The sequence below is a fragment of the Corvus brachyrhynchos genome, unplaced genomic scaffold (genome assembly GCF_000691975.1).
Source record: "Corvus brachyrhynchos isolate BGI_N302 unplaced genomic scaffold, ASM69197v1 scaffold194, whole genome shotgun sequence".
Classification (NCBI taxonomy): Eukaryota; Metazoa; Chordata; class Aves; order Passeriformes; family Corvidae; genus Corvus; species Corvus brachyrhynchos.
This window is the reverse complement of record NW_008237890.1, coordinates 4,074,939-4,096,745: the sequence shown is the minus strand read 5'-3', so window position 1 is coordinate 4,096,745 and position 21,807 is coordinate 4,074,939. Positions and strand designations below refer to the sequence as shown.

General features: G+C 37.1%; 1 protein-coding gene across 11 annotated transcripts in view; it reads left to right on the top strand.

The window, feature by feature from the left end:
- Nucleotides 1-21,807, top strand: part of MPDZ (multiple PDZ domain crumbs cell polarity complex component) — a 94,543-nt gene that overhangs the window by 19,234 nt on the left and 53,502 nt on the right. For 7 of the 11 annotated variants that reach the window (XM_017732874.1, XM_017732866.1, XM_017732873.1 and 4 more), the window contains 11 exons: nucleotides 489-577; nucleotides 2,987-3,182; nucleotides 4,487-4,585; nucleotides 6,532-6,611; nucleotides 7,323-7,469; nucleotides 8,672-8,839; nucleotides 9,829-10,014; nucleotides 12,698-12,907; nucleotides 15,312-15,428; nucleotides 17,938-18,096; nucleotides 20,971-21,258. In XM_017732874.1, the coding sequence (XP_017588363.1) occupies nucleotides 489-577; nucleotides 2,987-3,182; nucleotides 4,487-4,585; nucleotides 6,532-6,611; nucleotides 7,323-7,469; nucleotides 8,672-8,839; nucleotides 9,829-10,014; nucleotides 12,698-12,907; nucleotides 15,312-15,428; nucleotides 17,938-18,096; nucleotides 20,971-21,258 (1,739 nt within the window). The remainder of the gene's footprint in view (nucleotides 1-488; nucleotides 578-2,986; nucleotides 3,183-4,486; nucleotides 4,586-6,531; nucleotides 6,612-7,322; nucleotides 7,470-8,671; nucleotides 8,840-9,828; nucleotides 10,015-12,697; nucleotides 12,908-15,311; nucleotides 15,429-17,937; nucleotides 18,097-20,970; nucleotides 21,259-21,807) is intronic. The other 4 variants (XM_017732870.1, XM_017732867.1, XM_017732865.1 and 1 more) reach the window with 3 other exon arrangements.

Here is a 21,807-nt window from a genome sequence, read left to right as displayed (position 1 = left end):
AATGTAGTCCTGTTTGCTTATAATTTTCTCAATTTGACTCTCCAAACATGCTTTTTCTTAAATGGTTATTAAGTACATAGAAAAATCAGAAATTGCAAGATTAGTGTGTTCAAGCTGAGTTTTCTGTCCAAATCTGGAAAAAGTCAGAGATACGGTTTTTGTCAATGTTGGTTTCAATGTTTAGATTAAAGTAAGTTACAATATTTCTTGTTTTGCAGCAACAATTGTGAATTTGAGATTGTAAGATTTTGAATGAAATCTGCTCCAACGCAAGCAGACATTAATCTGGGTCATTCTTTTCAAAAATAATAATAATATGTATGTTTTTCTTAAATCATTACTTTCTTTATGATTCTTTTATTATCTTACTTAGAGCTTGTGTTTTCTTTTTTTTTTTCCCCTTGCTTTGACTGATGCCTTTAGTTGCATTATTTAAATTGTTTCTTAATAACTTAGTTAACTTAATTTTTCCTGTTTCTTCATCGCAGAAGCTTCTGGTATCTTTGTGAAAAGCATTACAAAAGGCAGTGCTGTTGAACATGATGGCAGAATCCATGTGGGAGATCAAATTATAGTTGTAAGTAAACACAGGAAGAAGTGAGATCACTTGTCTACAAAACTCTGCTTCTTTAAGTTGTAAAGAAAGGCTCATTTAGTGCTTGCTTAAAATATTTACTGTCAGTGTTGCAATTCTTAGTCCTTTTTTAACAGATTATCTCATTGCATGTTTTCTGCACATATGCTACCTGCACATAACTTGTATTTCTTAAAAAAATCTGTTTTGTATGTGAGATTATATCATTGTATATCCTCTTTATCAGTAGGAGGTTAGTAAGTGTGAAATTTCAAAGTTTGATTCAAATCGAGCAACTGCTTTCAAAATGATTTAAAAAATGTGTCAATAAAGTTTTAGGTGTTCAGAGAAAGAAGAACATATTTTCATCTGTAAGCTGTTGGTTGTGTGGTGGAAATCAGGTCCTGAATGCAGGGAGTGCATTTTTGTGTCTCTCATAGATCTGTCCTTGCATTTGTGTGAAGACAGCACTAAGAACAGGTTACGAACTCTTTCCAAAAGTGTCCACATGTTTGTTTGTGGAAGTATGTATCTTTTTTGTAATGATTTATATGCTGAGTACAAATGGCTAAAATGAATTATTCCGAAGTTTGTTTTCTTCTACTGATAACGCAGAAGGAGAAAATTATTTGAGTGATCTCAGACACCGAAGAATAATAAACATTTTTTAAATATGGTTTGTTTAAGTGCAGAGGAAAAGTTAAATAGTCCCAGCTGATTTTTAGTTACTTTATATTTAGAAGAATTTGAGACATGGATGACAAATGACTAATGGTCCAGGGGATCCATTCCTCATGTAGGAGGAATTAAAATAATGAAGTATATGTGTTGTGTAGATAGGCAGAAACAAATACAGAAGTCAAGGAACATAGTATTGTAAGAAGTATTTAAGAAATTTAAGGCCCTGTGGGGTAGATGTAGAAATAATGGGATATTGTGGAGTTTGCAAGGAGAAGAATAAAATGTGATGGGTGCTAGGGATAATGGGATAGAATTAAGAAATGCCAAAGTTTTGAATTTCAGAAAAAAACCTCTGAGTTAATAAGATAGTCAAATAGTCTCAAACAGAGGAGGCCAAAATTTTATTCTTTAAAATATTAAAATGATGACCCATCAATAACATCTGATTTGTTGCAACAGTGCTTTATTTGGAAATTGGACTTCATGGTGTTCATTAGTAGACTTCTCTGTATCTGAGTTTACTTGACCTCAGAATGACTGCTCTCTGTAGGTCTTTCTACCACAGTGGATCGATGTGTCTCTCCTTACTCTCCTCTCTCCAGAACTCCTAGCCATGGCTGTGTTGGTTTATTCACCCAGTATTTTCTCTTCGGAGGTAGGGATGGCTGAAGTGGTTGAGCAGAAAGGCTGCACAATATGCCCTGCACAGCACATGCTGTATCCTCTCCCACCTTGCAGAGCAGATCTTCCTGGCTGCACCATGGTGGGCACTCCTCCCCTCTTTGCTGTGGTGCTGGTTGTCACCTAGCTGTGGGGTACTTCAGTGGGAGTGCTTAGCATATCCAGTTACATAAAGTTGTACAGGTTTTGTTCTTGCTTGTCAGGATTTCCAGGATTGTCCCAGGATTAAGGTGTGCACGAGATGTCACTGAGATGATTTATTGCTGAATCAGTCTCATGTTTATTGTAGGTTGAGACAGCAGAGTCATTACGAACAGCATCTCTAATATCAAAGGCAGTAGTTACAGTAACAATAGCAGAAGTGGTAGGCCTGGAAGCAGCAGCAGGTACAGATGCCAGGTAGCAGCAACTCAGTGAGGTAGCAACACAGCTTGCTGAAGAAGCAGCAGCCTGCCTCACTATCTCTCTACAAGGCTTTTTATAACTTTTTTAGCCAATAAGCAAATGCCACAAAGCTTGCTACACATTTGTACCAATCAACAGTGTATAATTTGCTGCAATGCATACTTTCTTATCCAATAAACATATTGCTATTATAGCCTATTGCACAAGCTTACACTAATACATCTTAACTTTCTAGGAAACTTTATTATTAAACTCAAGACTCTTTACTCTTTTATTTATCACTATTATTTCTTGTATAAAGTATATTTTTACTACATTTCTATTCTTATAAGGCATATTTATTTCGAAACTACAAAACTGCATTTGCTTTAGTTTTGCAAAAGCTTATTGCTCTAAGTCAGGCAGTTTTCGCCAAGGCTGCAGATCGAAACATGTATCCATTTCTACCTGCTCAAGCACAATGTCGTTTATGTATTCTGTCAGCACCTGCGGGCTCTCCGTGAGAGAGCTCCCTGCAACTTCATTTCCCACACTTGCTCCTCCACTTGCTTTTTGCTTAGGCTAACAGATGCTAAGAGCTCACTGCATTGTTTTGCCCTGAACTTTTTCTTCCTGGGTGAACTGAAAAGCTGCTTAATCCTGCAGGTGGATGGAACAAATCTTCAGGGTTTTACTAACCAGCAAGCAGTTGAAGTTTTGCGGCACACAGGACAAACAGTTCGGCTCACTTTGATCAGAAGAGGTCTTAAGCAGGAAAATCATATTCCATCCCAGGAGGACTTCAGTGCTCCTGTTGAAAAGGACTTACTCTTCCAAACAATGGATAGTACTACAGCCAAAGGTAATTAAAACTGGCTTTTCTGTAAAGTTGGCTTGAAACATTTTTCTTCTCAAATGCAAACTGGAAATAAAACGGGCCAGAGTAATTCTGGGTACCTATTACAGATGGCAGAGCTGCTGTGCAAAGCTGCTGCACATGAGGGTGGAATTTTGTCTACTGTCGTTTGATTAATCTTTTAGACACAGTGGTATTATTTGCTACATTTTCAAAGTGAGTGTTGAAAGTTCTCTCCTGGATTGCACTTCTGGCTGAATTGCTTCAAGACTTTGATCCTGCAAATTTTTGAATGGTAAGAAGGCAGCAAATGTTTTATTCATGCTCAAGAGTGCATTCAAAAGGAAGCAGAGAAAGACCCTCCTTGATGAGCATAACCAATGTCATCCCCTTTCACTCTTGTTACAAGCCTCAGGTATGAGAGGAGTAGCCTGTATTTAGAAGCTGATAGGGTATTGACAATGATGTGTAAAATGTTCAGAAGCCAAAGACCAGTATTAATTTGGCTGCTGATGACATGAGATTAGTGCAGGTTTAACTTGCATATTCTGCACATATTTGAGTATATGTGCCAGATCTTGAAAGTCAGTGTGTTTAAACACAAGATACCCTGCACAAGGGCTGGAAGCACAAAGCAGCTGCTTGTGTTGTAATTTGGTGTCAGTGAAAGTATGTCACAAATAGTCAACGGATGCCTAATCCCCACCTTGCACAAGATTTTCAAAGACCCGCTAGCGTGTTACCTGTATGTCATCCTCTCACTCCTACCTTTAATAAGAAATATAGATGAAATGTTCAGAATGCTGTTTCTCTAGCCAGCAGGTGTTCAAGACATCTGACAGGCAGAAACATACGTAACAGAACTTGATGGTAGGAGGGGTTTTCTACATATGAAAAGTGTGCCAGGTGTGCAGATCTCCAAGTCTGTAGCATTTATGTTTTCAGTGTCAGCTTTCTGAATTGCACGAAGGAAAAGAAATAAATTAATACAAGATTGCTAAAAGATGTTATATTTAGATATATTTTCTTTCAGTCATAGAAATGCAGGTACTGATAGTTGTGCTGGGTTTTTTGTTGGTTTTTTTTCCATTGAAAACTCACTGGAGAAGGCAAAGCATTAATAGAAGACAGTGTCTTTGAAATGTGATTTTTCTTGTGGGCCCATCATGCCAGATTTCATTTGCCAAATATGGGTACTCTGAAGTCCAGTGAAGAAGAGAGTTGGTGCCCCAGAGCATACCTGTGAGCTTGATGAGTATTAAACATACAAAATAGCTAAATAGCTGAAAAGATTTCTTCTTTTTTTTCAGATAACAATGAAATAGAACAGGCGTCCCCATCACTGTCATGCAGTGCCAGTGTGGTAAATATTGGAGATGACATGAAACAACAGGAAACAGGTTCTCAAGGTTTAATATTTTATTTTGTGAAAGTGCACTTCAGTGGGCTTACACAAAGATCAGGTGTTTTGTGTGTCTTTCCATCTTCTGTGCATTCTGTAGCTGAGGTAGAACTACAAAGTCAAAGTAGTTGTACATTTAATCGTGTACTCTTGATCATGAGTGCTGTAGGAGCAGGACTACCATATGTGCCTGCAAGTAATTACGTGCTGAAGATGTCACATGAAGCAGTCTGCTTTGGCTACTTGCTCAGCCCTCTCCTAGTCTAGGTTTGCATAGCTACTCTTTTTAGTCTAGTCTAGAAAAAAACCTTTTTCCTCCCCATTCCCCATTATCTTTACAATATCTTACTGCCCAGCTACAGTTCCAGGGCTTCTACATCTTCCGACAAATTTCCTTTTAACAAATTCTTGGGTTTACATTTATTTCAATCTGTATTGTCTGATAGTGTTTGAAATTCAGTCAGTTCTGGTGCACTGGTATTTTCCAAATTTTCCCATACACTTTGTCAAAATTTTTATTTCCTAATGGGTATTTTTTTCCTGCTTGAGCTCCTAGAACACTGTTCTGCATTTCAGAAGTCCTGTGTGATGATATGTTTTTCAGATTCAGACATAACTTGATGTGTTAACTTGATGTGTAACATTTTTGTGCTTCCAGAGTAAAAAGGGGAACTGAAAAGTTCTGCAAAATGTATCTTTTCATAAATTATGCTTTTTGATTTTCCTGGATAGCTGAAGGCATTTCTTTTTAATGTATTTCCTTCAGATACTGTGTCTTGGCTTTGGGGAAAGCAATATCCTATTTGAACACCATGCAAGATCTGATTTTATGCTTAGTAATGTCTCTGAGCAATGACTAGACTTAAAACAGTGTTTGAGATTCTTAGTCGTTTTCTATTCTTACTAAAATCAGTGGGATTCAAGAACTTTGTAATAAAGATCCTTGTCTTTGCCTTTGATGAGCATTCAGATCTGAAGAGTTTATTTTGATATTTACTGTAGACACAGCCAAGACCATGGACCTTGAATATGTAGTATCCTGTTAAACTTGCTGTGCCTGCTGGCTGTTGTATCTAAATACTAATTTTTATTGCTTTCTGCCGTAGAGCCTAGACAATGTGAATGAGGGGAAAATGAGCAGGAAGAAAGCATTTTTCTTTTTTTCAGACCTGCAGATAAATGTTCAATAGAATTAAGATTTTCCACAGTTTGCTACCTAGCCTGTTACTGAACTTTTCCCCCTTCCTTTCCAAGTTCGTTGCTGTTCTTTAGCTATTAGAATTTTATGTCATTGTATGTGGGCTTATACATGAGTAGCAAAAAAAAAAAAAAAAAAGCAAAGAGGTTGGACTTCTTGCATTCTATTATTGACCTCTAGGGCTTACAGTAAAGTCTTCACAGTTGTGCTCATGGTTTTAAAAATAAAAAAAATCTCCAGATTGTGTTTTTGGACATCCTCTGTAAAATTCAGGGTCTATTCAAAAGGATCAGTACACAGTTTATGTTTTTGAGTATTTTGGCCATCCCCCTGAATTAGTCTGATCAGCCCACATGTAGTCTGATTTAACACAGGGCATGAATGCAACCTTTTAATTTCCTTTATGCCTATTATCTTGAAAAATGGCAAAGAATTGACTCAACTCTGAGGCTAGTGTAAATACGTATCCTTTCTTCACAGCCACATACACCAAATTATTTGACTGAATTTCATGTCTTTCAGAATACACAGTTGGTTTTGCATGGTTGGAATCTTAATACTATTTTGTGAGTTTTTCCTCTGGTAAACCCAAGCTTAGTGAGACTAAACATACCGAGGTTGTAGTCCTATTTAGGAGAATTCTGACATCATGGGAACGATTGTGTCACTGTGCATGTTCCATATACTTTATCAGTTATAGGAATTGACTAGATTTTTTAATTCTTTGTCACAATAATTTTAAATATAAATTTTAGATTTCCAGCTAACTACTACAGAAGAAGCAACAACAAAGATGAAATGGCAGAGGATTATGGGTTCTAATTACGAAATAGTGGTAGGTAAATTTTGTTTACTATTGTTAAGTGTCCATCTGTCCATCTATTATGTTGACAACATATGGATAGAAATATGTTTGTATTGTATTTGTTCCTTCATGTATAAAAATTACATATACGTTCCTTAGTATGTTGAGATTATTTTAATTATAGATTTTGAATGCAGATATGTATTTTTCTGTATTTTATCAAAACCATAACAGACTCATTAGATTACTGTGCCCATGACTATTGTTTCACTGATTTTCTAGCTTCAGGAGGATAAATGTGTATTAGAGAAAAAAACAATATTTAATATTAACTTCAAAGCTCCCTTCATTAGATACAACTTGAGACTTCATACCCATTCTGCATACTGAATAAATGGTGTAATGTAATGATGTAAATAATTCATAGAACATATACTGTAGATACAGATTAAACGTGGTATCTGAGTTTAGGAGATACTGCAAAATATGTGTCATAGATGTAGTGTCTGCAGAAGTATGTATTATTAGATACATTGTTGTCATAAACAGTTCTCACTTGTATATTGCAAAGTGGCATGTGATCACAGAGTTAGTTTTTACCTGACTGTCCCCATTACATATGACAGTACTTCTGGTTTCTCACTTCTGGAATTTTGACCTCATTACATGTAAATTGAAATGGAAGGTAACAGATCTGGCTGTAAATGTGACAAGTGTAACCATTTCTTCGTCTTATTTTAGGTGGCTGTGGTTAACAAGTTTAGTGAAAGCAGTGGGTTAGGGATAAGTCTTGAAGCTACAGTGGGTCATCATTTCATCAGATCTATCTTACCTGAAGGGCCAGTTGGACGAAGTGGCAAGCTGTTCAGTGGAGATGAGCTGCTGGAAGTAAGATAAAATACTACTCTATCTTAGTCTGCATTCAGTAAGGTTTTTGAGCTGTAAGTTTCTTCTCATAGGTTATGACCATGGGAGTGATGCATATCTAACTGCATGCCAGTTAGTGGTTGAGTAGTCACTTCATATGTACTTACATATATTTATGTGAATAAGTATGCTTATATACATTTCTCAGCTGGTACCTGACTTTTCACATACAAACATGAGTCTCTGTTGTGGTCTAAGCTCAGCTGGCAAGTAAGCACCATACAGCCACTTGCTCACCCACTCCACTCACCCCCAGCCTGGTGGGATGAGGAGGAGAATCAAAAATAAAACCTTTTAAGTGGAGATAATGGCAGTTTAATAATTTAAACAAAGTATAATAATAATGATAATAAAAAGGAAAAAAAAAACCCTCAAGTGATGCACAATGCAAGTGTTCACCACGTGCTGACCAATGCCAGACATTGTACCCAAGCCCTGATCACACACAGCACACCTTCCAGTTAACTCCTCAGTTTGTATACTGGGGGCATAATGCTCTAGGGTGTGGAATATCCCTTTGGTCAGTTTGGGTCACTTATCCCAGCTGTGTTTCCTCACAGCTTTTTTTGGTTTTTGTACCTCCTCAGTAGCAGCACGAGACACTGAAAGTCCTTGATTCAACTTAGCAGCAACCAAAACATCAGTGTGTTATCGATGTTATTCTCATACTGAATTCAAAACACAGTGCTGCACAGCTACTTAGAATAAATTAACTCTATCCCAGCTGAAACCAAGACAGTCACCAAAAAAAGAATATATAGCAAAAGCATTAAGACTGGATGGGATTATCCCTATTCAGTGAAGGGACTAAACACCTAATTACTTTTCTAAATTATTTTCTTGGAATTAAGATGTGAATTTGGTTTACATAAATGCAAGAAATATGAAGCTACAGTGTATGTGGTGTTTGTAGGGTGACGTAATGGAATTTAAAAGACTACACATTCAGTTCGATGTGTACCTTGGTGCTGAGCACCAAGCTGAGTAGAATTTAAGGGTTGAAAGTGTCTATTAGCATGAGGATTTTTGTTGCTTTTATTTTACTTTTTTTTTTAATGAGGTGATAAGTGAGCTGGGATTTTCTTGGGCTTTTTTTACTCATTTTTGCTTATTGTACTTATAAATACTCTGTAGTTCTAACCATTGTGTATTTATTTATTGAGGTGAATCAGATCTCTCTGCTTGGAGAAAACCACAAGGATGTGGTCAGTATCTTGAAAGAGCTGCCTATTAAGGTGACAATGGTGTGCTGTCGTCCAGTAGCTCCACCCATCACTCAACCAGAAATACTAGAGAGTCTAAGCCTGTCTGAGGTTCAACTCACAGAAAAGGTATTTTGTCTTTAAACAATCACTGAAAATGACAGTTTCCTTGAGAAAAAAACAGATGAAGTTCTACATGACTAGAAATATGTTCTAATATTTTTTAAACTGGAGCCAGACAAATAGGAAACAGCAAATAATGTTTATCAGCCATTTTTAGGCCACCAGAAGGTATGAATCCTGCCTGGTCATAGATAAAAATATTCTAGGATGTGGGGCTGTCAGTTTCTAAGTACCGTACTTTATGTTGTGTAGGTGAGATATAGGGGTATGGCAAGTTGAACTGTGTGTTCTTTAGAATCTGAGTGTATTTAATCTAGTTTTGAGCTTTGCTTTCTGGGTTCACATTGCACATAACTGTGTCTGCATTCATCGACTGACACTTCTGTCGCTCGTAAGTGCACAGCTCTGGGCAGGCTGGTGAACTAAACATGTAGGAACAGCACAGGGTGTAGTATACAAACCAGTAGCATTTGTATGAAAAGAGAAGCAGTTAACTGAGTTCCGAGCAAGGCACCAAATTCAGCTTATAGTTTCTAAACTTCTCTATGAAACCAAGTGAAGAACAGACTGAAGAACAGTCTGTGTATGTACATGTGTGTTTGTTTTTACTTTTATTAAATATTCTGACTACTACTATACTATACTGTCAGTATGATTATGTTTAATGAAGGCATATTTTAGACATACAATTTAATAACATATATTTCCTGTATATTTGAATGCATATACTAATAAAGTTTTTTGAAGTTTTTTGTTTGACAGAAATTCCATTTTGTAAATATTTTTCTAGTCAGTAGTTTAATATACGTGGAGCATAAAGGATATTTGAATTTTGTGCTAGGTTTTTCAGAGTACATTAAATCTCCTGAGTGCACTTCTTCTGTATTTAGAGATATATCACCTATTTTTTATCTTGTTTTTTTTAAGCAGGGGTTTGTCTCTACAGATTCACAAGTCTTTACATTTTATTGGTGATTTTTTACTGTTTTTATCAGGGTCACATAGAACTTGGATTCATTGGCTCCTCAGACACAGAGGGAACAGTTTTGGAAACAGCCGATGAGGGTCAGAGTGTGGAAGAGGTGCAAAGCTCATCTTTGGCAATGTGGGAGACAGAAGTACAGCACATTGAGCTGGAGAAAGGGAGTATGGGGCTTGGATTTAGCATATTGGACTATCAGGTAACTTCTGCACTTCTTTGAATAGAGAACAAAGTACTTCATATTGTTTGGATCTTGCAGTATGTTCTATATATTTTAAGGATAATTTTAGGCATTCCAGTAATTATATTACATATTCCTCTCATTATATTAAGACTGCAGGTTCTAATGATGATGGTAATACTGGTTCAGAAAAACAGATAATCCATTATATACTAGGGTTTTCAGAAAGCTCTCTTCTAGTGACCCAGGGACAATGAATGATGTAGCCAGCATATTTAGGCATTTAGCCATGTATTTTGCACCTGCAGTGAGGTGTTTAGGGCAAGATCCAATAAAGGACTTAAATGCTTAAAGCAGGATTTACTAAAACCCAGAACTGTAATTCTGAAATCCCTTGCTTATCTGCTGTCTGTCGAGGACATGCTTAAACATCCCCATCATTTTGTGTTTGACTTCAGAATTCCTAGATATCTAAACTATATTTCTTGGTGTGTCCCAATAAACAGCTTAGTGCCTGTCTCTTGCCTTCACATGGTCAGGATCCCAGAACAAATATTCCTTCTGTTCCCAGTTTTCCAGTGGATGATTTTTAATTGAACCTCAAGTAATTTCTCCCTGTGGTCTATGTAGGCTTTTGCTGAGCTGTTTTGTGGTGCTGTGGAATCAGGTCTCTGTCCAGATCTCTGTTGGATCTTGTCCCTAGGAGTATATGCATTTACATCTGGAGATCACTTCCAGGTGGAAATTACGGCCCCAGGGCACTCCTTAGAATTAACCTATGCCTTAGAGATTGCATTTGCGCACTGATAAGGAGAAGAGCAGTGTAGAGAAATAAGGTGAAGGATAAAGGCATAGTCAAGTGTCTTTTATGAATCAGTGACTACTCTTTAATATGTTGCTCATGATGCTCTGCAGTCAGACATCACAGATGAGCCTGAGTATTTGAAGTCCATGTCAGCACATGGTGAAACATATTTTTGCTTAAGCCTTTTCTGAGCATTAAGAAAAATGGTGGGTTCGTATGTGGTTAGTGACTGAATTTTGTTTATGGGTAACAGTAGTAAAGGCTTGTGGGAAGTGCCTTAAATTGGTTAATATATTTTTCAAATGTGAGTTGGTCTTACAACTTTAGTCAGCTTTCTGAAACTTAGCTTTTTTTTTATGTTATAATATTTGTGTATTCTCATTTGTTGTCTCTTTCAATATGCAGTAAAAAAAATTCACTGTCACCGAAGTTTTGCTTTCTTATAAGACTGTGAATAATAAATTTACACTGAGATTTATATTGGTATTTTGCTGTTTCCATCAAATTTTCAATTGATTTCCAATGAACAGTGACTAAAGTTAGGAGAATTATGTTCATACTAATACATTCCTCATGTTTTATACAATGGCAGGCCTGTAGAAAAGTCTACATAATTTCTAACCTTAAGGAAGACTATCACATAGACTAGAGAGGCTTGTTTCTTTTTTTTTTTCCCCAAAAGTGTGTCAAGCAGTGCCTTCTAAAGTTACAGTGCAAGTATTTGTTGTTAAAATAGTCAGGAAGATGTCAGTGCTCAGGCTCAAGCACTATCTGCAGCACTGCTAGTTATTTCCACTTGTGAAGTGTCTTATTGCTCCATGGCATACTTTTTACTGCATTAACTGCCATCAGATGATAAGGATCTTCTTGATGTCCTTCCTTCCTTCCCTCCCTCCATCAACACTTCTCTCCCATACCAACTTTCACCAGTCTCCCTGTTCCTGTGGCTTTCTCATGTCACCTTGATGGTGTCCATCCTTTCAGATGTACGTCTTGACATGGAAACTTGTTACAACTGTGTGCTGATTTGTAGATGTTCGTTTTTCTCTACCTTTGCTATCAGTAAAGCTGTTACATGATTACATTTTTTGGGGTTTTTTTCTGTTCATGCACTCAAGTGAACTGCATGTTGGAAGTATTAACATGATGTTCCTTGTGAATGTAGTTCTGTAAGAATCACACAAATATTTTGCATGTGTGATAGTTGTTATAGCAGAATCATATGTTCCTGTTACTAGTATTTGATGCTAGCTCTTTTTATAAAAATCAGTGTATTGGAGGATGGTCACTTAAAAGCAGTTTTCTTTCTTAAAAGCAAACACCACTTTGTTTTGTCTTGTTGATTAGAGTCCTGTATCGGTACATTCCTGTCTCATGTAAGTATTTGATTAGGCATGTGCAAGAACTTGCCTCTTGAAGAGTGCTTTCTCAGTTGAGCAAGATCATGAAGTATCAGACAGTTATTGAAAAGAACTCCTTTGTCCCCAGTCTACATTGTTACATTTGCCCCAGTCTACATTGCCCACCTGTGTCCTCAAACCTCTGAGTGTAAGGGAGGATGGCGTTTGCAACACCGCCATTGCAGTAAGAAGTATATGAATTTCTGATGTGTATGGACAACATTCTGCAATTTAGTAGTATTTTGTACTGAAGATACATGATGGAACATCACCTACAAAGGAGTAATAATTTTCATGTTTAAGAATTAAAAATAAGTGGAGGTCTAAATGTATGGACCATACAGACGGGAGGGTTTGCTCCTACTGAAGATTCATCTGGAGGAGAGCAACACTTCTTAACACAATTCTGGTTCGTAAAAGCTCAAGAATAAAAATTCACCTTTCAAGATATAAAAGAGTAAAACAATGAAATCTTTTTCTTCCTTTATTTAATTAGGATCCTGTTGATCCAGCAAACACTGTAATTGTGATTCGCTCATTAGTTCCTGGGGGTGTGGCTGAGCAAGATGGCAGACTTCTTCCCGGAGATCGGCTTATGTTTGTCAATGATATCAACCTGGAAAATGGCAGCCTGGAGGAAGCAGTGCAAGCACTGAAAGGAGCCCCAACAGGAACAGTTAAAATAGGAGTTGCAAAACCACTGCCTGTAAGGATTTGGGAATTCAGTGTGTACTTATCATGTCATTCAAGCTGGTACATACTGGTCCTGACTTCTCCATACATTTTGTGTGTTTTGGGGTACACCTGGGTGGCCCAACTATTGTCTTGCATGTAGGAGTGGCTGGGGTAGTGTATGGCTGGTGTAGTGTTTGCAGGACCTAGCACACCTGTCTTGCAGCTGAGAGAACAGCAAAGCACCTTGCAACCAGCAGAGTCTTTCAGGGCTGAAAGTTGACAGGGATAATATTGTACGCTGTACACTTTACATAGTTCTCTGAATGTGTGAGATGGTGACATAAAGTTGTTTTTATTTGATTTGCCTGGAATTTACCAAATCCTTTCCTTTGCAGGGTATAGTATTGTTACGCCTGTTATGCTGCTCAGAGAGGGTGTTTGATTTATTCTGGGTGGTGTGTGGGAGAAACAACAAATAGAAAAAGGTGCTTGGCAAATTTTAAAATGTAGGCATTTTGGTTAGAAATGCAACACTATAAAAGCATAAAAGTAATACTTTAGGAAAATGTATAAGGGAAAAGAAAGAGAAAGGATGAGGGTAGAAAGGCATGTAGTCACCACCCATGGATCCAGTGACAAGACTTGATTGTTGTGATTTTGATGCCCCTTGATTGTTGTGATTTTGATGCCCCTTGTTTGAACCGCTGGTCAGAGTCTTGGTCCATCAGGGATAGGGGAAACCCATGAAACACAAAGTTCAGTGGGTTAATTACACTTAGGCTGGATGAGAATGTCCAGGTCCAGGTACTTCCCCTGGGATGGAAAGTTCTGCACTGTCTCATGTAACACTGTAGATCACGAGGCATTTCTAGAGTCTTTGATGGTTTATGACACCTAAGATATTACAGCTTCCTTTCAGGACCACATAGTTTAGCCAATTATAGCCCATGACAAGGCATGAATACCTTCAGCATATGTGTGAGTGTCTTGGCACTTCTCCAGAGGGGAGTTTTCACACCTGAGCCACTTGTGTAATGGGCATGATAAAAAGCACTATCCCACCTCACAGGATTTGCTTTTTACTAGCTTCTTCCCTTATCTGGCTCAAAACCCAGCTTGCAGTCTCTGGTCGTGTGTGTGTACACTCTCTGCGTCTGGGTGATTACTTTGTGCCTGGTCAACAAAGCACTTGCTGCTTCTGTAAGTGTCTGACTCATCGACCACTAGCATTCCAGTCCCTCACAAGTATATATGCAATATTGGTATTCATACAGCACACTTTGTTTATGTAATAGTGTGTAGTCTTCAGTTTGTATGCATCTATACAGCTGGTTATTTCCGGCTTGGCTTTAGAAGATAGTCTGTAACAATTCAAAAAAGGAAGTTGAAGGAGACCTGTCGTGGCTGAGATAGTGTATCAGTAAGAATGCTAGTGAACTAAGGTCTCTGATGGGTTAAATTCAAATCAATAGAATGGCGTTAGTTCATACATATGGGGAAGATACCTTTCTCTGTATTAGTAAGCCCAAGCACAGTTTTAGGGGTTAATTTTTGCTTTTCAGGAGTTGATAATCTTGTAATCCTTGTGGATGTAGATACCAAATTTTCATTCTTAGTAGATCTTTGCGGAGAGAGTGGGAGGGAATGGCTGTAGTTTAAGTTCCCAGAAACTTTACTTTTCGTAGTAGGAGAGTATGTTTTAACCTGCTCTGTTAAATTATTTTTTTTATTGGAGACTCCATCTTAATTGCAATCAAAAATTGCATACTCTAGAAGATGTCACTTTAAAAGAGAAAATACATGGGGGTTTTGTTTCTGTTCCCAAAAGTTGTAAACATAAGGCAATACTTCAGTATTTCCTTTGTTATGCTTGCCAACTAATTTAACATTGCAAATAATCACTGCTTTTTTTGCAGTACTGGACAAAATGCACCTACTAACAAATTATGTTGGAAAAAGCTATTGGTTTAGAGTCAGAATTACGTTTTGTCCTCTAGAGTCTGGCAGATACAATTGTAAAACAGAGAGTGCCTGCAAACAAGATTGCTCTGTGTCTAGCAAGGTTATAAAGACCTTTGCTACTAGGCTCTTTCTCTGTTGGCAGCTGTGGCGGCAGTTTTAGTATATCTTTATTAAGAACAGAAACTGAAAATGAGCTTAGACTAAGTTGTGGGATCTGTGGTATACCTGGATAAGCCTTTTTTGTTACTTGGGGTTACAGAATGAGGTGTGAAGCTGAATCAATTCAGGTAAATTTGAAAAAAAAAGTTGTCTCTTTACCTACTGAATACTATGACTGTGGTTGAAATGAACTCTTTGCTGCATTTGGAATCCATCTGCCTTTCTAAACAGCCCCCTGCCCCCCTTGCAGAATGCACTCTGCACCTCCTGTGTTCAGGCCACTCATCCGACTCAGAGCTTCGTTCTTTCTGCAGCTTTCACCTGAGGAGGGCTATGTCTCTGCTAAGGAAGATTGCTTTTTCTACACTGCCCAGTCACTTGAGGAAGAGGGGCCAGCTGATGCAGCCCTCTTCCATGCTGAGCTGGCTCTGGTTAGTGGCCCAACTTACCACAGATTTCTTCAGTCTTTGCATTTTGTAGTGAAAGGAGTTGCCTTGTCACTGTCCAGTTATTACTGCATATTTTTTAGTGTTTGCTGTCTTTACGTTACTCATCCACCGTAGGTGGGATGGATCCTGACATTGTAGAAATTGGCATCTAGAGACTTCAGCTTTTTGCATGAGCTGTGAATCTGGCCTATGATATATTAATTACTGGGGGGAAAAAAACATACTTTGCTGATGTTTTCAAAAGTGCATGGCTATCCTTGCATCCACTTGTCCTTGCATGCACTGAGCATCCTTTTGGAAATCTCACCTTTTTTAGCAAAATGTTCATGTGCTTATTCTTCTGTGTATCGTAATACATCACTTCTTTACCATGGAAAGATTTTGATACTCCCTTTTTGCATGTAATCCAGCTTTACAAGGAGTGCTGTCTTTGAAAGCTGCAAATACTTCCTCCTAATAATATTCTTCAGCCTTCAACATCAATCAGTGATTATGAGATTTACAAGGTCAAAAGGTGTTCACTTGTACAAACAATGCGGCTTACCTGAGCATTCAGTGCCTTACATAGCCCAGAAGTTACCAATAAAAACTCAGATTAAAAAGACACAGGAAATAGGGCTCTACAAAAAAGCAAAAAATCCGCCAACTCCTCCTCCCGCAAAATAAAAAAAAACCAACCCAGAATAGATATGTATATGTATGTATTCTAAGTGTGAATCCTTATAGTTATTTTTCTGGTCTGGATCTAATGTTGAAATTATTAGGCCCTTATTTTCTGGGGACTTGAGCAGGGAAGCAGTTTCTAAGCACCAGAACTTAGTTCACTACAGAAAAACTCAAAACTAAACAAAAACCTGAAATGGGTCCTGTCAAGGTGAAAATCTCTGCATTACTGCTTCCAGCATATTTGCTGTTTTTTCACATTTGCAGATGACAAGCTGGCTTATTAACTTCCCTTTAAACAGACTGCATGTTTTTAATTCTTCAGTTTGTTCCCTTTAGCAGTTAGGTAATAGTGTTTGTCTTGCTCCATTCATTGAGAAGAAGCATGAGTTTTATATTCTAAATGACCTTTAATTAAAGATGTGTTGAAATGATCAGATTAAAACTATCTAAAATTTTGACTTCCGTCTGTGGTTCATATTTAAAAAAACTTGTGAAAAAAAGCAAGGAAAATACATGACATAATAAAATTGTCAATCAAGTTTGTCAGTTTCTAATTGAATGTGCAAAATAGGAAACTAAATGTGCAGTCACCCAGCTGAAGATATGTTTTCAGAGTGCACATATGAGATAATTCTTTTTTGTAGACAGATCTGTACTCAGATTCTACAGATCTGTCCTGAATTTTCACAATACTTTTTTTAGAGCATAGCTTTGGTAAAATAAATATGCATTTTCCAGAAGATGAGCTGAGAGTAAGTTACAGCAAAGAAGCAGTTTGGATTAGTAGTTAAGTCTTCAGGCTTGAAATAATTAAAAAAAAAAATCCTTTTTACCCTGAAAAGGAATCAATATGTTGAATTACTGCAGGCAATTGTTGCTATTGCTATAATGAATTCATAGTATGATGAACGACAGGGGCTGAAAAACAAGTTAGTCCCATCTCTGTAGGTGGGTGCACTCATCTGCTTCATACAAGTTTATTATACGGGCATGGCTCTTAACCCAGTGATCATTTTTGTTGGCCTACACTATGTTCTTGAGCTCTGCTGGGGACATAAAATAATAATCAAAGTGTAGTATATAAAGCACCATAAATTAGGATTTTTAGGGCTTAATTTTATTCTAGTATTTGAAAGAATGAGTCTTGGGAAAAATTGTTTCATTAAAAAAAAAAAGGCAAAAATACCCATGAACTCATGTCTATGTCTGAAACTCTTCTAAAAATTTTATTTCTCATAAATAAAAGCAAAACCAAAATAATTTAAAATCTAATAAAAATATAATGTAATGATTTTTTCATGTAAATGTTCTGTAAAGCACTGCAGTTTCCAGATGATTGTTTTTAAAAGCATATAAAAATAACTGAGCCTAAGAAGTTGAGTCAAGTGAACATTCCTGACATGTGGCACTAAGTAAAGCTCATTATTTTTTCCATGCTAATGTTTTTAAAAGAAAATTAAAAAGAAAAGAAAAAAAGCCCTAAAGAAATCAAAATATTGACACCAAGGACTACAGCAGAATTCTCCCAATGCTTTATGCTTCTATTAATAGGCATGAGCCTGCCTCAGCCCTGCAACTTCCTCTGGTTCAGACTCTGGCTCTACTTCAGATATTCTTTGCAAGCTTTGAAGTTGTGGTAATACAGATTATTACTGGAAGCAGAAAATTTTCCTACTGCACTGTGGAAATGTAATTTCAATCTAAACACGGAATACCAAAAAAAAAAGAAGAAAAGTATCAGTATGTAGTGGCTGGTGTGCATGTGTTTGGAGCTTATGTGGTATGATGGCAACAGCCTGGCTGATTGAATTGCTTTTGTTGTTAGGTGGACTCTGGCGAGGCAGATCTAGCGGATGAGTCCACCTTTGAATCACAGTATTCTCTAGAGAGAGACGTCTTCCAGGATTCAGTGACAGCTCTGCATGACAGCGCCTGTAGCGGTGAGGTGAACGACAGCTTTTCTCTTCCATTATCAACTCCAAAGGTAAAAATGAGGATGGTTTTATTGATGGCAAACTTTAAGTGTGAGCAGGCTGTATTATCAGATATAAATGTTTTGTGTCATCATGGATCAAAATGCTCTATTTGTTACAAAGTTAAATTTTTGTTTAGAGTAATGCTGACGTCTTGCAGATGTCTTTGTTGAAGAGAGAGGCAGATAGGAGGCACAAAGCTTGGATTTTTGCTAGATAAGGCATGATTTAGCCAGAGTATGGTGAGGTGTTTGTAGTATTAAAGGTGTGGTGAGCAGTCTGCTAGAAAAATATAATTGTCATTCAAAGCATAGTAAAGAGTGGTAACACAAAATGACTGTGTTGCTCTATGGTATTTTAGTATGAAAAGCAAGAGTAAATTTTCATCCTAAGTTTTGCTTTTATGCTTCAAAATTAGTATGTTTCTGTGGTTTTGAATGAAATTTTCATAATGATGCTGTAATTAAATATGTATACATGAAAACTCTGCTAATAATTTTTATTTAAAGCAATAAATGAATATTTATTTAACAGTGTTAAGAAGACAGGTAGCTTTTTTTGGTTCTTGGTCACATACTCATAATGACCTGATTGTGTTTTGTTTCTTTCCATGGTTTTTCATATTCGTTTTTTCTTTTAAATCTTTAGATTTATTTCACTAACCTAGAGCCTTCCAATTCCATTCTCCTAGCAGTCATCATTGAAAACCACTGGTTTTGCAGTCTGTGGTCTTGAGTAGAGTAGCTGCTGCTTTTTCTGCCACAGCTGAGCTGCAGTAGCTGCCGTTAACCTTTCTGGAATACATTTAGCCCTTATGAGAGGCTGGTTGGAAAACTAGATTCATCTTCTAATGGTTTCTCCTAATCCACAGAAGAGCACATCTCTGCTGTGCCAGTGGGACAGCTTGCATTGTTTAACTCTGTAATTGTTACTTAAATGGATTATGCATTTTACATGCTTAGGAGCATTTTGTGAGATAGAGACTGGATCTACATTATGTAGTACATTGAGGCTCTAGAGAGTCTTTAGTTATTTTCAGCAGCGACTTAAAGATAGCTTTGGTTTACATGTTCTTTTAAAATGCCATGGTCCTGACTTTTCAGTGTTCATCTCTGTATACCAGTATGAGGTGAGCATTAAGTTCTCATCAAGTAACATATTCGTGGTTCACAAAACAAACATAGTGGGAAAATCTGTTCATTAATGAAGACTTTTGAAGCAGGTGAAATGGAATAAAAATTAAAACAGCACTACTTGATGCTATGAGGAATGCAGAGATATTTCAGTTATTTCTGGCTGCAGGGCAGTTGGCAGGTTCTGAGTGTCACTTTGGTGTCACATTTAAAATAGATGATGAAAAACATACTTAAAATGAAGATGCTCTAGTGAGGCCACATGTTACTATAGTTACAAATTCCTGAAAGTGTGTTATTCTTAAAAAATTACAGCACTGACTTTAAGTGAAATAAAAATAAAAACAAGCATATGATGCAACTCTTAATATGTATATATGACATATGAAATAAATGGTTAGTATAATCTGATGCTTGTTTTCACTGGTCTGGAAATGGATACACAACAGAGTAGATGTCCCAGAAGTATTTGAAACCTTGTAAAATAATTTTAATAGATTATAGTACTCGTGTTCTTTTCTCAGAAAGGTAGAAAATTATGTCATTGATTATATCATACAGATTAGTTGTATTTAGACTTTGCTCAATTATCTTCTCAGCTGTTACTTAAACTACTTATTTACTTGTTAGGCTTTTTTGATTCTTGTCTGGGGACAGAACAAGCATGTATGCACCTCATGAAAGTTGACAAAAATGAATTCTATGGCTCTTGAGACAAAATGTTGCAAAATATCCCCAAATCCTGGGAATCTTTCCAACTTTTTGAAAAAAGAATAGAACAATTAATAGGACCAGCGGATAACAACTAAGACAGATAGAGGTAGTTGTTTCTGACTACTTTTTTTGCATTTCAGAGAAAAATCCCTAATACTGATACAGAGCCTCTAAGTCTAACCTCTGAGTCCTCAATGTATCTTTTTAAAATCTAATGGCATACATGTTTTTAAAATAACTTACTTTAAAAGGTCAGCTAGAGAATATTTGAAGGTTTTTTTTCCAGAATATTGTGATTATTGAAATCCCTTGAAACATTTCAAAGGCAGCACCTCAGAACTGTGGAAGTCTAAACGAATGTGTAGAGAACTTAGTCCTAGTACTGCAGCCATAATTGTTAGATTTGCAATAAGTATTATCCAGTAAGCTTCTGTAATTGCATTATTGTATTTCATTGTTGTGACACTTCAAATCCCCCATATTCACTTTTTGCTGAGGTTTGACCAAGTTTGTACTTGTCACTCTTTCTGAGAAAGAGAAATCTTAATATGTTTCTGCTCAGTTAAATGGATGATTACGTTGCATTCTTATGTCTGAGCTGTATGGAATTCATCTTTTCTTGCTAAGTGTGCTGAAAGTAAAGACATTGGTCTTGCAAAGTTCTTTCACCTGAGAAAAACAATTGGATGCTTGAATTTTAAAAACTTATGGAATTATGTCTAGTATGAGAATGTGTAAGTGAATGTTACTTTGCTGTAGTTAGTAGAAAGTTATTGAAGAGTACCAAGTTAGAGTTAGTAACTTACTTTACTGATTTCTGGTATTATAAAGCAGAAGAAATTGTTTAAGAAATCAAGTTCACTGTATAGTAGAATGAATGCCTGTCGGGAATTGCAGATGAGGTTGATCTTACTGATCTTACAGCAGTATGTTTAAATTCTATGAGATTAGTTTTTGTTTAAGGTTTTAGCATGATATGTGGTTTTGAATTATACTACAAATGAATGGTAATTGTTCACTGTCTCCTGTGTTGAACAGTCTGTTGGAGAGGAATGCCCAAATGCTGCAGCTGATTTCCGTGTATCTGAGAAGAATCTGTACAACATGAATCTGGATCAGAGACTGAGAGATGAAAAGTCTGTAGTGGACTGTAGCCTGGAAACTGCAAGTGATTTAACTAAAACAGATCTTCTGACTCTGGATGTTTCGGATATCAACCAAAATGAAAGTGAAAATACAGCAACATGGACAGGATCTCAGACAGCACCAGAAATTGTACTAAATATAAGCCTTGCTACTACCCCACAGCTTGATCCCCATGAAAAAGTAGTTATTTTCCTTTTTTTTTTTGATAATAATTTAAAAGCGTACAGAAAGCCTGTAATTAGGCCAAAGAATTCCGTACAGAAATTGTCACTGGCCAACAACCACATGTAGTTCTTTGATATTAATGTCCTTCAAATGTGTGAGCTCACACCAAAACTTTGGAATTTAGACTTTTCCAACAGGGCGTAATTTCTGGCATCAAGATAGAATTTTCTCAGAGCCTGGCAGTACAGGGGCATATACAAGTCTTCTAAGGCCTCACATCATTAGATACTGCTGGACCGCAGTGTACCCACTGGGCAGGACACGGGAGTTTTTGTAGCCCTTGTTAACCTTCACAGGGGCATGAGTGCAAATAGGAGGCACATAGCTGGAATCTGGCCTAGGAAACCAAGGGGGAGTGGTGTGAATATCCTGCATCATGGTGTTCTTGCAAGCCTGTGCAGTTCAGCTCACAAACTGACCTGTGATGCTGCTGTGTGCAAACATAATATTCCTTTATGTTTCAGTCACTGTGACATGTGTTTCTTATTTGTTCTGTTTAGTGGC